The 16,654-nt window shown below is 36.4% G+C and overlaps 1 protein-coding gene across 1 annotated transcript in view; it reads right to left on the bottom strand.

Annotated features, from left to right (window-relative positions):
• The window catches only part of MTREX (Mtr4 exosome RNA helicase), a 42,177-nt gene that overhangs the window by 19,621 nt on the left and 5,902 nt on the right, over positions 1–16,654 (bottom strand). Inside the window, exons 6-15 of the mRNA XM_071581596.1 lie at positions 16,279–16,453; positions 15,231–15,321; positions 14,760–14,884; positions 13,517–13,615; positions 12,637–12,739; positions 12,379–12,510; positions 11,128–11,207; positions 9,611–9,721; positions 8,865–8,966; positions 7,357–7,482 (exon numbers count right to left, since the gene is read on the bottom strand). Of these exons, the coding sequence (XP_071437697.1) occupies positions 7,357–7,482; positions 8,865–8,966; positions 9,611–9,721; positions 11,128–11,207; positions 12,379–12,510; positions 12,637–12,739; positions 13,517–13,615; positions 14,760–14,884; positions 15,231–15,321; positions 16,279–16,453 (1,144 nt within the window). The remainder of the gene's footprint in view (positions 1–7,356; positions 7,483–8,864; positions 8,967–9,610; positions 9,722–11,127; positions 11,208–12,378; positions 12,511–12,636; positions 12,740–13,516; positions 13,616–14,759; positions 14,885–15,230; positions 15,322–16,278; positions 16,454–16,654) is intronic.

Genomic DNA, 16,654 nt, shown 5'->3' with positions numbered 1-16,654 from the left:
CATGAAGGGAAAGAACAAATTTTCAACACGACTTTCTTGCTCTCCATCCTGTCACGGGAACATCCGATGGCAATGGTCTGAAACCAACTCACAAGGACCTTGTGAGCTGAGAAAGATGGAAGAGGCACCTTGCAAAGCAGTGAAGTATCTTTCATAATGGCAAATCAGATACAATACAGGACGTATTTTACACCTTCCTGGTCCAGAGACAGTGTCATTTACTTATCAGTATTTTCAGAAGTAATGAACCAATGAGTTTCCAGAAAGGGAACAATAAATAAATCACTTTACAAAAAGAGCAAAGAACAGAACGCAATGATGATAATTAAAAGGTATCTCATGGTTTTCATCATTAGGGGGAAATAAGTACACGTAGCTCTCTCTAGCAGTCATCATTATGAATTTCTATTAAAAAACTCATTAAATAAAAATGCAAGTGACTGCTTAATACATGTCTCAGACATAGAAATACCTCTTATGAATCAACACGTTATTTTCCATGCAATAGTATTACAATAACCAGATAAATAATCAGCACTCTCTCAGAAACATAAAAAAATCCCTCATAGTTACACTGATAGCAAGATTCGCCCGAGCTGCATTACGTGACTGCAAAGCTGACACAAAACCCTACTGTGAGGTTATTTTTAACAGAGAATGGTAGGCAGCTATTTTAAGCACACATTTATTACCAATCTGGATCAATGCCTTGCCCCTAACAGTTCCACCAACACCCAGTGAAGCCACCGTGGGCAACAAAAGATGCTCCAGCAGACTCTGCCGGTGCAAACACATCCCGGTTTGTACAAACGCTCCAGTTGTAACAAGGACCTGAAGGAAAAAAATGGAACTTGGTTTCTCTCATATGCAACCACCACTACCATCTGAATTTAGTTCTGAATGGTGAAGCTTTTCAGTCATTTACCCTCACTAATACAGTAAGTTCTACCATCCTTACTTTTATTTCAGGCTGCTAACTCCAACCTCTGTTTTTCTTCTTTTTGGAAAAAGCAAACAGTACCTCTCTCTGTGGGCTGAAGGCAGCTGAGATCCTCAGCAGATTTGTCACTACAGGTATCAGGTCAGGGATGTCACTATTTCAGTAAATATGCAGTGTTTTAACTTAAAGGAAAAGTGTGTCCTAGCAAAGACTATACACTCCTATAAAAGGCTAATCTCAGACTTATCCTTTTTGTTTTAAGAAGGCAAAGAAAAAAAAATCTAGTTTAGTCAACCAAAATGCATACACATTTATAGTGATGAGTTTACCAAAGAAAATTGTCCAAATATCTGAGTTGGAGCAAAACTGTTTTCTACAGACTGAACCAATAAAACTTGAAGTAATTTGCACTACTAACAAGCAGCAACCACAATTAATAAATAATACCAGTTAGCTTAGTCCTACAGGGTCTTGAAAATCCTGAGGGTGAAGTTCAAGAGTGATAAACCATTTTATACACTGATGCACCTCGTCTTCCCACATTTTGGTTGCAAACATCAGCAAGAACAGCTATTTGCTGTTCTTTTCTATATGATGGCTTGTATAATTATCCATAAAAACTGTGACCCTGTTCACAAAGGCATTTGAATATCCACTGCCCTTATCTCCATGACTTCATGCTAAAATCTTGTTGACTTAAAGCAGATTTTAAGTTAAGGTTGAAAGTCAAGTACCTTCCTGAATCAAAGCCTGGAAAATTCCTGCAGTGGAAGTTGCACAAAACCACGCAAAGTTTGGCAGTTTACAATAAAATAAAATATTTAACATTAAAATTATCTAAACACTTTTTATAGTATTCAAAATATTTCCTTGTGATTCTCATCTATGTCACAACTTTAGAAGACATTTTACTGTCCTCAAGCCACCAGTAACAACCTATTGATTTAGATTTTGTAATGGCTTTTCCAACAACTATTAGTGCCAACCTCCAGCTGAAGTTTGTTTCTCTCCCTATAGCAGGACTTCTCAAATCCTGAGGCTTTTCATTTTTTTCATAGGAGTAAGTTCTAAGACACACCAAGTACAGTAGTATAATTAAGATGGCAAGTTAAGCTGATGTTTGCAGAGGACCTGAATGCTGAAGACAAGACAGTCTCTGTCAAAGTGTTCACCTGCTGCTTTGTGCAGTCACAAAGAACAAAATTAATTTATTAAATTAATAAAGCTGTTACTTACTACTCACTTCAAAGTTTTGAGAAATGAACTGAAATACTAGTTTGCTTCTCTAGAAACATCTTTAAAGCACTTGGGGCAAAGTTTTAAAAGCAGTGGACAACCAGCAGTACTGAAGATTATGTGGAGTTTTCATCATAATGAAGTAGTAAACTGTGCTTATGCAAGAATACAAACTTCCAGCAATCTTATCAGACAGGTTCCTCTTCTAGCATCTGAAGCTTGTCATCCTCTCCTCCACATTTCCAATCTTACATTTATTGCTGATCAGCATAAATTCACTTTTAGTAAATACTGGTATTCATGCTAAAGAGATTTTCTTTGTTCTTGGGAGTCTGAAAGGAACAGCCATATGGAATGCATAGGAGATGACTTAAACATAAAGTATCTAATGATGATGTCTTGGTTATAAGGCAATGATGATTTGCCCTTTAAATATTAAGAAACTTGCCAACAATTGCAGTGTTTCTATGAAGTAGCTGTACAAACAGGCAGAAAGTTAAAAAGAAAACTATCAAAATGTCTGAATTGCCATCTTGTTCATTTGACTGGAACAATAAAACAACCTCAGAGTAAAAATAAAATACAAAAAGACCAGCTGAATTTCTAGTAGCAGCATACAGGCCAAATAAGCAGAGTACAGCCACTCTGTAAAATGAAGAGTCAGATGCACCTAGCCAAATATCTCCTACAGCTTGGCATCAGGGCACTTTATGTTCCACCTAAAAATGACAAGAAAGGGTAGTAACATGTATTTTGTCTTGCTAGATGAATGTGTTCCTGTATCAGGAATAGTACAGCCAGCAGAACTAGGTCAGTATCATAGCTCTGTATCGTGCACTGGTGAGGCTGCAACTTGAGTAGTCCATTCAGTTCTGGGTCCAGCACTTTTTATAAAGGACTTTGAGAAGCTGGAGCGTGTCCAGAGAAGGGCAACAAGGCTCATGAAGGGTCTGAGGAACATGTTTGATGAGGAATGGCGTGAGGGAGCTGGGTTTGTTTAGTAAGAGAAAAGGGGGCTCAGGGGGCTCATCACTCTGTACAACTGCCTGAAAGCAGGTGGTAGTCGGGTAGGGGCTGGTCTGTTCCACTGCACCTGCAGTGAAAGGACAAGAGGAAATGGCCTTAAACTGAGACAGGAAGATTCAGATTAGATATCAGAAACAGTTCGTTTGCTGTTGGGGCGGTACAGCACTGGAATAGGTTACTGAAAGAGGTGGTGGAGGCACCACCCCTGGAGGTGTTTAAGAGGTATCTGGATCTGGCACCAGGTGATACGGTTTAGGGGTTACAGTGGTGGTGCTGGCCAGACACTTGGACTTGATGACCTTAAAGGTCTTAAAGGATTCTATGTTTTCTTTCAATTTTTCAGTTCATACCTTCCCCTGTGACGGAGTTAAGTAGATGGATGCAAAGCACTAACAGACTCAAATAAACGTACTTGTACAGCACATTGTCTTTCAGTATATAATCATTCACTGCCATAACATAATTAAGATTTTTGTCCTTTAGAAACATAACAGATTTCCACTGCTGAGTAACTAACTCAACTCTCTCTGTAGGGATACATCATGGCCAAATTCCAGCTGGAGAGACACTGCTTCAGTTTCAAAGGCCATCTCGCATCATGAAGAAGCTTTACACTTCCTACCTAAACTTCTCAACAAAACTAACACCATATAGTTGAAGATTTTAAGTAAGGAAACAAAATTTCCAACAAAATATTTCTTAGTATTATACAAATGTCAAATTACAATTTACCATATTCAGAGTTTCCCCAACAGCATTGCAAGCATCTAGGACTACAGATTTCTGCAAGTCACTTGTTTACTAAATATTCAGTGGTCAAATAAATGCTAAGGATAAACAATAAACCCCAGTCACACTACAGAAGACAAATGCACATTACTGAGTTTTAGAAATATTTATAAATATCCCTTCTAAGAACTCCATCTAAGAATGGTAGGCTGCCTTTCAGCTGAAGTGCTGCACTCAGTGTCGCAATGGTCAGTGCCACAGTCGGGGCACAGTTGAGGGATATTGCTGTACCAGCACTCAAAGCCCTCACTGCACTGGTCGCAGTGAGAGCAGCTGACAAGACATTCCCAGATGTTTGCTCTGGTCTTCAGGAAATGGTTTGGATCACATACGCATTAGGGTTGAAGAGCTATGACAAAAACTTTCTATGCAAATGTTCTATCATTCACAATATGGCTAATTTATTTCTTCTGGAGTTTTTCCTATAAATCTTTAGTTTATCCTTGAGTGAAGCAAAACACTACCACGAACATGGCCATGATCTTAACACAGACAAACACTGCCAGTAAGTAAAACCTGAGACATACTTAATGATGACTACAAATTGTAAATATATAAACATGTTAGCTTGTATTGATTTTCTTGGCCTGTTTAGACATGAAAGTTCTTCTAGATGCTTTATCAAGGAAAACAAGTAGGAGACTCTTATGCTTTACTGCTCATTTAATAAAAGTTTACTTTTACTGCCTTTACAGCAAGTGGGTGAATAGTCACAGAAGCTACAGAAACATCAATACCTTCATTTTAGCCCCTTCTCATTTTTTTCAGAAAAATCTTCAAGTAAGTCTTGCTCACAAGTGGAGTATTATGAAAAATTAACAAAATATATTAATTCATTTAGATCAGTAGAGAAGAAGTAAGACATAACAGAGAGAGCAAAAAATTGCCATTATTTTTCCTTTTTGTTTCCTTAAAATTCAAAAGGGGTAAAAAAATCAAAGGGCTTGTAGTTTCAATAAAGGAAATATTCTTTATTATTTCCTTAAAATCTAGACAAAAAACTCCCAGTAGTACCAAAACCGTGTAGTGGTCTACTATTTCCTTTTTTGTCTTCATTCATGCAGGTTGAGTTTTACAGTTCTCAAACTACTGAATTTTCAAACTTTAAAAACACCTTCTCTTCACCTTCTGAATGGTTAAGCTTATAATCTGAAAGTAGAAAGATAAACAATTGAAATCTCATTTTTTCTTAAGACTGATGCCGAAAGGGTTTTTTTTGATTTTTCAATTTTCATATTTTGTAGATTTTAGGAACACAGTAAATGTAATGCTGTAGATTTTAGTGAATTAATATTTAGCAGCTTGTAGCATAAAGTCCTTCTATCTCTACCCCTGCTCCAGAACAGGCAGCTGAGATCTGCCAGCTACTTAGTCTCTTTCTCAAGGTACCAGATTAAAGCATATCAGAGAGAACATAAACATGGAGCAGTGTGACCCGAAGCCCTGGAGAGCGTCCAAAGAACCTTTGTGTGCTGAAGAAGAGGAGGTGGATGAAGACAGGGTCCCAACGACCCAGCCCCAATTCAACAGGGGTGGGAACTGGGAGGGGACAGAGGTGGAACTGGACATGTGGACAGTAGTGATTGGATAGGTTATATTATAAAAGCTATAGAACTTAGAGCTTGCATGCGCACGCACGTCGATGTATTCCTGGATGAGCGGGGTTGCTCTTTAAGGTGCCTGCCCATTATCTTATCTCCTGCAAAACTTGGCTCGGAGTCTTTTTACAGACTTCTACGGCAACAAGATAGTAACAATTATTTCATATAAATTAACTTTCTGGGGACATTTTCTATAAACTACATATTACAGATATACAAAATGAATACTATTTAAAAGGATTCTTTTTTGTTTCTCTCACTTTTATCTCCTGCTCTTTAGTTTTTCACTGTGGATGTACAAAACTATAAAGCCTTTTTGAAAATATGCACAACACAAAATCACATCTGTTTTCTTAAACAGTCTTAGAAACTCAAAAATCCAGTTAAAAAACTTAATCTTCATCTCTCTTTGAGATGTACACATGCAATTAGAATGTACGTGAAGAAATAAATATATGACCACTCCACGACGAAAATACAATTCAAGACAAAGAAATTAATTCAAACCTAATCCTACCATATATGAATGAGAATTTCTGAAATGTCCTATTTTACTCATTTCTGATTGGTCAGCCATAATGTAACATTCATGAAAATTCTGACTTTTAACAAGGCAAACACTACCTGTGTGCAACAGCTACACCTAATTCATGGGTAATGACTTAACAGGTAGCACCGACAAAGCAAGATATACAACAAAGAACCCACATTTGTGCAACTAAAAGCAGCCATGTAGGTATTTTTCTTATTTTTCTTCATTTGCCTGAACAAGAACAGAAAAACACTGGTGTCTAGCTTTTTTTTTTGCCAACAACTACATGCCTTTTGTTAAAGTAACTTGATTCTGACTTAGGATGACTCCTGCAACTTATAGTAAGTCTAGTAATAGTGTCAGTGCTGTTTTAACACAAAGGACCCGTTCTTTGTACCAAGTCACCAGGTCTTCAATTTTAGCACAAGTGCACAATTAACATAAGCAGTCCAAGACAGGCAACATGCACAACAGATTATTATACTTCATTACGGTTATTTTTGCCATGGAATTTATGTAATTAGTGCAATATTTCACATTCAAATTATAAAGACAGAGGCTACTAATGTAACAATCTGTAACAACTCCCATTACAGCTTGGGGATGACTTGTAATCTCAACCAGGAGTGATTTTTTCAACCTCCGTATTTCCAAACCTCAGCGTTTCCTACAAGCATGGTCAATTTCTCCATAGTTAATGTTAGCTCAGTGAGACCCATTTCACTCTTCTTATTTATTGCATCTACCTTATTTTTGCATGACTTTGTCCACTTTGTCTTTTATACTGAGAGTCCACTAACACAGATTTATTTCATCGAGGAACCAAGAATTTAGTAATTCTTGTGAAATCTCAGCAAACCTTTCCTAGTTGAGCAAACCCCTTGTGAACTGACTGCAGTCAGCAAGAAACAGAACACTCCAGTACAAGTGCTATCACTAGAAGAGAAGATCCAGTTCAGATATAGTTCTGCTTCTCCTGCCTGACAGCCCTTGTATACAAGGAAGGTGAATATTACTTTTGTACAAAAAATGATAATATTAGTCTTCTAATTTTGTTACACAACAGAAACTCCTCCTATAATGAGAATTCACAGAAAGGTCCTTTTAGGAGTTGTTATCTTCTATCTGCATGATTTACACACTTCTTGGTTCAGGTGTGTAAGTATGCACATTACATTACTCTAGTGAGCATTACCTTATTGGGAGAATAGAAACAAAGTAATATCTCTTACCTTCAAAAGCTGCTTGCCAATTGTTGGACTCATTTTTTCATCCACCATAAGAATTACTATCCCTCTGTCATCCATACCTCGGCGTCCTGCACGACCTGACATTTGAATGTATTCACCTGAAGAAATCTACAATAAAACAAGGAAAAGAAATTAAAAAACTTTAGAAAAATAGCAGTAACACATGAAGTGCTTATTACAATTACACAGTAAGGGACCATGAAAGAAATTGCAAAGGAGTTATCTAAGACATAAGCTTTTCACAGATTGCATTAATTCATCACAACTGATCACTAAGCAAGGATATAAATCCACTTATGAATAAGGTATGTAACTAATACTCCTATAGCTCTGTATCACCACGCATCATTTCAGTAAGGACAAAAGCCATTTTACTAATGTCTTAGGTAATCTAAGATTGCTGGGCATGGTGGAAATACAGTACACCTTCAACACTGTGATAATGAATCTTCACTACAATCAAATAATGTATAATTTTATTAAAAAGTGACATTAAAATACTGATACCTTGCAAAAGTATTTTTATATCTGTGAAATTGAAGAGGTTATTAAAAAATGGGACATGGACAAGACACAGCTACAACTGGTCCCATGACTCAACAAGTTACAAACCAGAGTATTTTGTCATCTGTGCAACTTGCATTCCCAACAACTTCCCAAGTGACACTTTAAGTCAGATTTCAAAAACTACTTAAGCAAACTATACTGTCATTTCTGAAGTTCCACATATCTGATACCTCAAAGGTAGCTCATTCTCACATATATCTTAAGGACATGCAATCAAACTGAATGAATAGTGAAACTGAACAGCCCAAAGTAAGACTGAAGAGATGTTCACCTCATAATGAATGTCTTTAAGTCACCTGTCCTGCTCACCACCATTTTCCGATCTCTGAAAGATGAACCGTGACTCATAAAGTTCTGCTGCGATGACTTGTAAACCTTCATTATTATTTTGTGTAAATCACATACCTGTTTTTAATGTTTAAATTTTTATAATTATTTGTTTTCCAGTGGTTTAAGAACTTTTCTCTCCCTTAACTTGTCTTCCCATGAGCTATAGAAAAAATTTCTCTAAACCAGAATCAACACTCTCCCAAGGTGTCTCTTCTCCTGTGTCTGTCAGAATTACTGATCTTTATGACAGGATACCAAGTCCATTTATCCTCCACAATTCTCTGACACAGAATAAAACATCTGGGTCTCACGGTTCTGGGCAAACTGTGCAGAAGTCTTAGCCTGATCCAATGCCTACTGCTAACCTGTGTTTGATGAATTTCTGGTGTATCTATTAAATAATCCCACGGATAATGTGACGAGCCTTGTCTTCAAGAATCTGTTCACTAATTTTAAATGGATTAAGGAACAAAGATTTTTGAAAGAAAAAACATTTCCTACTACACTGAAGGAACATATCAAGAATAAATTTAATCCTAATAAGGTTTAAATAACAGAATTCAGTTATTCTACAGAACCTGCTTCTCACTCACCCATCGGAAGTCTTTCCCATCAAATTTACTGGCACTCGTAAATAGCACAGTCCTGGCTGGCATATTAATTCCCATAGCAAAGGTCTCTGTTGCAAATAAGGCCTAAATAAACAAAATGAAGTTAAGAAAGCAAAAAAAGAGGCTCTCAAGTAGACATGAAAATAATCAGACATTGCTACACAAAATCTCTCCAGATTTTAATACGTATGTACAGTCAACTCAGCGAACACAGGCATATTCAATACCTAAACCTGGACAAAACCATTCCTTCTCTCTTCCCTTGCTTCCTCTGGGAAGACATGAAAACTAGTTAGATGGGACTAGTTAGACTCCAAAAGAAAACATAAGGGGGTGCAAATTACATTAATCAATAGTAACAATTAATTTCAAATCTCAAAGTTTGCAAGAAGAAAATAGGAGTTGGCTACCCAAAAACCCCTATACAAGCTTCATTTTAGGTTACATTTTTCTGACAGTATGTCACTTAGGACAACCAACAAACATCTTGGTAAATGCCCACAGTAATTTATAGGAACAAAATAAAACAGTTGAAGAAAATGTTCCAAGCTAGAGATTTTAAGTTCAAATACTTTCAAATAAAATCTGGAACACTTAATGCTACAGCTGCAATTGTATAGATTTCCACTGTATTATTAACATACATCCTGAGCTAAGATGTAATTTTTTGATTTTCAGGATTATGAATTATGTGCTCACAACAAACTAAATACAGACATGAAAAATACCTTTATTAGGCCCTCAGAAAAAAGAATTTCTATGGTTTCTTTTAAGATAGGGAGCAAACCACCGTGATGGATACCAATTCCTCGTTTCAGAAGAGGAAGTACATGCTCAACCTGCAAACAAATGTACAAAAGATCAATAAACAAATTTTAGTATTTGTTACTAAAAAATTAAACCTGTATGGAAAATCTCACCACTGCCCTTACTGTTCAAGTCATTCACTATTTACCAGTTTAAAATAAATTAACTACCCTTTCATTATTACATTCCAATTAGAACTAGCACAATCATGATGAAGGGTAAAGCCAGAGGCCAATTTTTTCGGTAGACCAGTCTCCAGCTGGGTTAGGCACTGTGAGGGTATGCCCTAAATTACACATTTACATACACAGTTAGTATTTAAATTTCCTTTTATTAAAAAAAGCGCCTCATTTAAAATAATTTTTTGAAATTGTGATTCTGGTATGTATGAGATACTTTGTTTCAATTTGAGTTGTTGCAATTCACTCACTGGGATGTGCTGTAAAACAAAGCCTCCACCTATGAGAGCCAGACAGGGAAATTCAGGCTGCAAATGACTGAAATAAAGTCCTAAATTCTAAAAACATTATACTATAAACAGATACCTACATAAACTTAGCTTCCTCTCTGTTATTTTGTTTGTCAACACAGATTCTCATTAACAATCTACTAACACTTGGTTTTCATCCCAAACCTAATTCTGAGAATACACTGGTACCAAAACAGATAACTGGGATATGATGCCCCTCTTTTAAGCATACAAAAAACCCCTAGCACACACCACCTAATAAACTGGATTCCTATTTTCTGGGGTTTTAACATGTTCATAAAACAGGTATGTGAAACACAAACCAAGAAGGCATGGTCAAAAATTAAATGGGTGATTTTTTGCATGGAGAAATCCCCATGCTTACAATAAGGATCACAACATTAAGACATGATGGACACAAATCAATAGTAGAGAGGGGTAAAAAAAGCTACAGTTTTAGTAGGTGTTACAGAAGTACTGAATGTTGTAGTCCATTTAGAAGCTTGTATTTTCCGTCTGTAAAGATGGAATAATTTCACTATACTTAGTCATTAAAAAATAAATTGCAAATGCACCAATACAACTTTCTGAAAGCTTCAGCTGCCAACAACTGGAAAGTGCTTGCTGCACTCTCACTTCAACCATTCCCAGACAGTTTAAACTCAGGACTCCCTCTTTGTAAGCTCTTATGTTCACTTGAAAACATAATTAGAAAAAAGCAAAACAAGGGGCAAGTTAACTCTGGCACATGTCATCTGCTGGAATCACAACTGGAAGGAAAGCTAATTACCTATTTCATAATTACAGGGAGCAATGGAAGAGATGTTAAAACCTGGGGAGATGAATGAGATTATCCAGTTCCCTAATTTCTGTTCCCTCTACAAAAGATACACAGCCTCAAAAGTTGCAGGTAACAGGAGAGTAGCAATTCATCCATATTCAAAAGAGTCCTATTCAATGTCCACTCACCTGAGGAAGCTTTTTGTCTTCATCTGACAGACAATCAATTGCATTATTGAACACTTCTTCAACCATCTTTTTTTCTTCATCTAAGAAGGCAATTTGTACATTATTACAAGATGTAGAATGCTCATACCATATGTAAATAAAGTGTTATCATACTCTACGATTTACTAAAGTTTACAATAAAAACAGCATGGGAGACTGTGAAGTCTAAACAAAACCTCCCACACTGGGTCAAACAATCAAGACTTCAATGAGCCTAAAGGAGCCTCACAGTAAACCAGAGGCAGATGATTAAGGAAAAATGAAAATAGAACAAACCTGTCAGAATAAATCGAAATTCAGCTACTTCTAAACTTTGGAATTATCAGTTTTATGTACCACCTGTCTATTTCATAAACCTCCCTGTTACTCTTCCAACTACTAGTCTCTGTCTGCATTGACATACAGGCTCTTCCCTGTTAACTCTCCAAGTTTACACTCCTCCTACTAAGAAGTACAAATACTAAGAATATGCATTTAAAGGTGTGACTCCGAAGAAAACATATGAAAATGCATCTCTGCACTTACACATACCTTTAAGTTTTCTGACAGAAACACCTGCATTATTCTGCAACACTGAACCAGAACGTGCAAAGACTGGAGCAAGCAAGCAAGCAAGAACCCTAAACAGTTCACCAACGTGAAACAATACATTGATTTACAACAAATTCCTTATTTTTGTTACAACTCTTCAGATTTCCGAGAAGCAACAAACTTAAAATTTAATTGCCAAGCTTGGTCTTAGTCCAAGATGAAAAAATCTTCTTTGTTTACTTTTTGGTTTTCACTTTGAGGACAAGGGGGAAGAAGGAAAGAAGAAAACTGGATTGCATAGTTGAGAAAAAACAATCTAGTGGTTTGTTAAACAGTTATTTGGACTCATTTTTCTAACACAAAAACATGGACATACCATGAAAATTTTGGGAAATACTTTTGTTATGATCCCATTATAGACAGGATTTTCTAGGAACTCTTCTGCTATTATTATAATAAATAGGTTACTGGAGAAAGACATTGAATTTAAAATATATTAACTGTTCAACGTTGTGGTGACCCAATACTCTGTACACCAATGAAACAGCCTGATGTACTGGCATAGTAAACAAAAAAGCCGTATGTACTTTTCATTGTTTTTATGCAGACAGTTCCAAAGGAAAAGTAAGATTTCACAACAAGATACATCTGTCAATAAAATTGTTTATGATTTATCTGTACCTGTATTGAAATCTAACTTTGTCATCTGAAGTGCGTAGGCTTCGCAGTCTTTCTTACTGAAGCTGAAAATAATCACGGGTTGGAAATTCCTTTCCATGATCATTTTCACAATCTTAAAAACATTTGAAGGACCTGCAGAGAGATTTAAATTAAATTTAAAAAAAAATATCTTACAGAGTAATTGAGACACAAGCACACCTTGCAAACAGTTTTGTAGTATTACACAAAAAGTTACCTTAGAATGGGATTCAAACTCACCTTTTGTTCCTCCTTTCCTACCTTTCTGGTCCGCTTTTGCTAAATCTCCTGCATCTCTAAGCACTTGCATTGCTGTATTAAAATTATCTTCTCTGAAATCTCCCTAGATGTAAAACACAGCCTTTGTTAGCAGTTACTTCTTACACAGTCCCCTTGAAAATAATTAATGCTTTGCACAACCCGTATCATGATCCCACATACACAGGCGGAAGGACAAAAACAACACACAAGCTGGCAAGAGTTTTACTATGTCAGTGTCACAGCTCAGAACTACATTGGTGTTTCTGCAGTTGCTGCTCATTGCTCCAACCACCACACCATCAATCACACCAGACCTGCTGAACGAGACAGTACCAAAACTGACTTTTAAGAATGTCCACATAAAACTACACTGCCCAAAGAAGATCCAGCTTCAGGTGCAGTACTGCTGTTTATGGTATCAGCTACTGCTGAGCAAACTGATGATGAATTTTAAACAAGCTGTCAGTTCAAACTCCTTTAAGAATTTTGCCCCCTCAACCAAAGCAAAATGTACATGCCACTACGTTTTCTTTTGAAAGAGAAACAGTAGTAGGAACATCGACTACTTTGCAGATTTCCAGAGAGCAACATGCACTTCAGAAAGCACAGCAAGGAAGTGGGCACTTACAGACATGCCAGGGAAGTATTACTCAGCTGATCACATGACATTAGATAACCAATTCCTCGTATGAGACTCTAAAAATCTAACAGCAATTTAGAGATCATCATTACTCACTTGTCCTTAATTTTAACAGAAATATCCCTTAGGCAGCCCATTCAAATTTTGTAAAAGCTCAAGCTTTGGAATGTAGAAAATAAGTGAGAGAAACAGTATTTCAAAAAACTGAACATTCCCTACATTTTCATCAACAACCAGATGGAGTCCATCTCCTCCTGCTGGGAATATATAATGCTGCAGTGGAGTGGGTCGATAGTCAGTGTAAATCACATGGCAGGGCTATAAAGAAAGAACAGAATTCACATAAATATTTTATGTTTATAATTGCACTGTACAATCACATGCTTGATGGAAAATCCAATTTATTGCTATTAAAATACAACTTTCTAAAGGCCAGAAAGTAAGGCTCTCCAAAACTAAGAAAACAAATTTTCTTTCCTAAAATATGGGTTTTGTACTAATGACATTGTTTAAGAAAATGGAAGTTTGCAAATGCTTTAGAACACAAGTTGGCTACACAGATTCTCTCTCACGAACACAAACAGTAAACACATCCAATATTTCCTTCAGCATTATTAGACAGCACACAGTATTAACACTTTCTAAATTGAAGGAAAAAAACTGTTAACTTGCATTTTGCAAAAAAGCCTGAATTATTTCTTAACCCCTAAAAAAGGCTCACAGTAGACTTTAATCAACATTTAACACTTCAACAGTCAGAGAAAACTTGTCTAGGAAAAAGTAAACAAACCACTTCCTTTTAAATATTAAATATTATCTCAATCTTGCCTGAAAAAAATCCCATAATCTAGCATTTGGCAAAACAAAGTCGAGGGGTTTTAAGGATCAGTCTCTGGGATATTTTTAAAATTGGACCAGCCTCCTGTCAACATTAAATTCCCCAATTCTAATTCATATATTCTTTGCTACAAAAGTAAGTCTTAAAAAAAAGGAATAAAATTAAAGCCCTAAATGTTAAAGGACAGGATGAATTTCTTTCATTCCTCTTTTCTCACTTTGCAAGCGTATATATTATTTCCAATGGATTTAAGATTTACTTTTGATCCCCACATGGCCTTTTTACAGTGCTCCTCAAATAATTTCTCTCAATAACCTCTTTTCTATCAGCCCTCTGAAAATCACTGTACATTCATCATGTTTCATAATTCAGGATGTTTGCTGAAATTTGGCAGGTGCCCAAGTAACTGTGGAAAATAAACACTAAAGAAACAGCTCTAATGTTGCCATGTGCAACCAACAGCCAAAAGTAAGAGTACAACCAGAGAAGCCAGGAGTGATCTGTACTATCATCTGTAAGAAATAACGTGACTAAAAACACACTCAAAGGTCCAGGTGTCATCAGTCAAATAGTTTTATGTCACAAGACAACAAAGATGAAGGGGCAGCACATCAAAAACACAACCTGTTTGTGAAGATGGCAGATCCATTCAGCAAACTGACGGGCATTTGGAATAGTTGCAGAAAGGAACACATAATGTACATTGTCAGGGAGCAAAATAATTGTCTCTTCCCAAACCACACCACGTTCTGCAAATGGAAGTCATATGGAAAATTTATGTGATCAAAGCATAATTTTCATCCCTGAAGCCAAAGAACAGCAAGCTTAAAGACAAAATAAAACAAAAACTAAAAGAACCCTAGACAAGTGGGATGTATCAAATGCCCTCAAAGTTGCTTTTGCCTTGGCCAAGAAAATGCAAACTGAAACACATAATTATTTACATTCAGTAGGAAAGAAGCTCTTAATGCTTTAGACACAAAGATGACTTATTTTAAAAGAGAGAGAATAAGACTTAATTCTTCAAAAGAAAAAGGAATTGTTCTTGAGGAAAAGAACCAGATTTCTCGAAAAAAACCCGTCCACAGAAGATACCTGAGTCTCTCATGTAGTGAATTTCATCAAAAATAACCCATGCAACTTCCCGCATAACCTCAGAACCTCTGTAGAGCATACTTCTCAAGATCTAAAAAAGGAAAAAATATATTGAGTTCCATCACATGAACTAACAGTCATGTTACAGATGTCAGTAAAAACTGGCAGAATTTTTGATTGACATTTACATGGCAGTATAAAATTTTATTCTACACAAACATAAACGCATTTTAGATGCTATTTTAGATAGGTTCTGAGATGCTTTCCAAGTTCATTTCATCTTAATAAATCTCATTACATGAGAACTGATTTCCCTGCAAGGAATAGTAAACGAACATGAAGGAATAAAACATTAAATTTCCCCTGCCTCTACGTCACCATAATTGTTAGACATCTACAGATCTACTTCTGACAAGCCTTCTCTTTCCCTCATCCTAGCAGATAACCTCCCTCTGATCCAGAGGAGACCTTCTGTCAGAAATCAAATCATCCTGCCTGTCTACCCCAATCTTTCCCTACCAAAGTTTTGTCTGGTCCTTTGAGGTAGACAAAAAGAGACAAAGTTCCAGTTCATGGCTGGACAGAAATATGACAAAACTCTGCCAACAGTACTTTGTTACCAGAAGTGAAAAGGTGCATATATTCCTTGGGTTCTTCTGCCTAGTGTGAACCACTCAACTATCCCTCAATGATTTTGCTCTTCCCAATCTTTTCTCCCTACAACAAAATACTAACCCCACAGGATTCGGTAGCCTGACTGTCAGTACTTCACTTCTATCCAAAGAAAACTGTGTCTTGAGCCATCAGGAAATTAAGTTCTGACTCTCTCCACATTACAATTAAAGTTCCTAACAGTTCAAAAGCATGAATTCATTGAAATTTACCTAACTTTTTAAATAACCTGAAGTTAAAACATTCAAAGGAGTCATAATGAACTTAAGAACATTTTCTATCCTAACTGGGCAACTTTAATGTTTTAATGTCAGAGCTTCCTAATCAAAAAATTATAGAAGAAAACACACAGATCAAGAATTACAACTGATCTTACCTCAGTTGTCATTACCAGACAAGAAGCTGTAGGATTAATGGTAACATCCCCAGTCATCAAACCAACATCCTGGAATTCTTCATACATCTCACGGTACTTCTGATTACTCAGAGCTTTAATTGGACTGGTAAATATCACACGTTGTTTCTCCCTCAAAGCCAGGGCAATTGCATACCTGTATTCAAACATTGTACATATCAGTTGTCAGCAAGACATTCAAAGCACATTACTTTGCTCCAATCTTCTGCTTAAAAGCGAGATAAATTATGCAATTCAGAACCCCAGTAGAGTGATATGCAACACTTGAACCCATGCTCTAATATATCCAGCTTTTCATATCTACATTATTAAGTTCGCTGCAATCCTAACTCAACTA

The sequence above is a fragment of the Pithys albifrons genome, chromosome Z, assembly GCF_047495875.1.
Source record: "Pithys albifrons albifrons isolate INPA30051 chromosome Z, PitAlb_v1, whole genome shotgun sequence".
In the NCBI taxonomy this organism is placed as follows: Eukaryota; Metazoa; Chordata; class Aves; order Passeriformes; family Thamnophilidae; genus Pithys; species Pithys albifrons.
The sequence above is the reverse complement of the archived record's forward strand: the minus strand, read 5'-3'. Positions and strand labels throughout refer to the sequence as shown.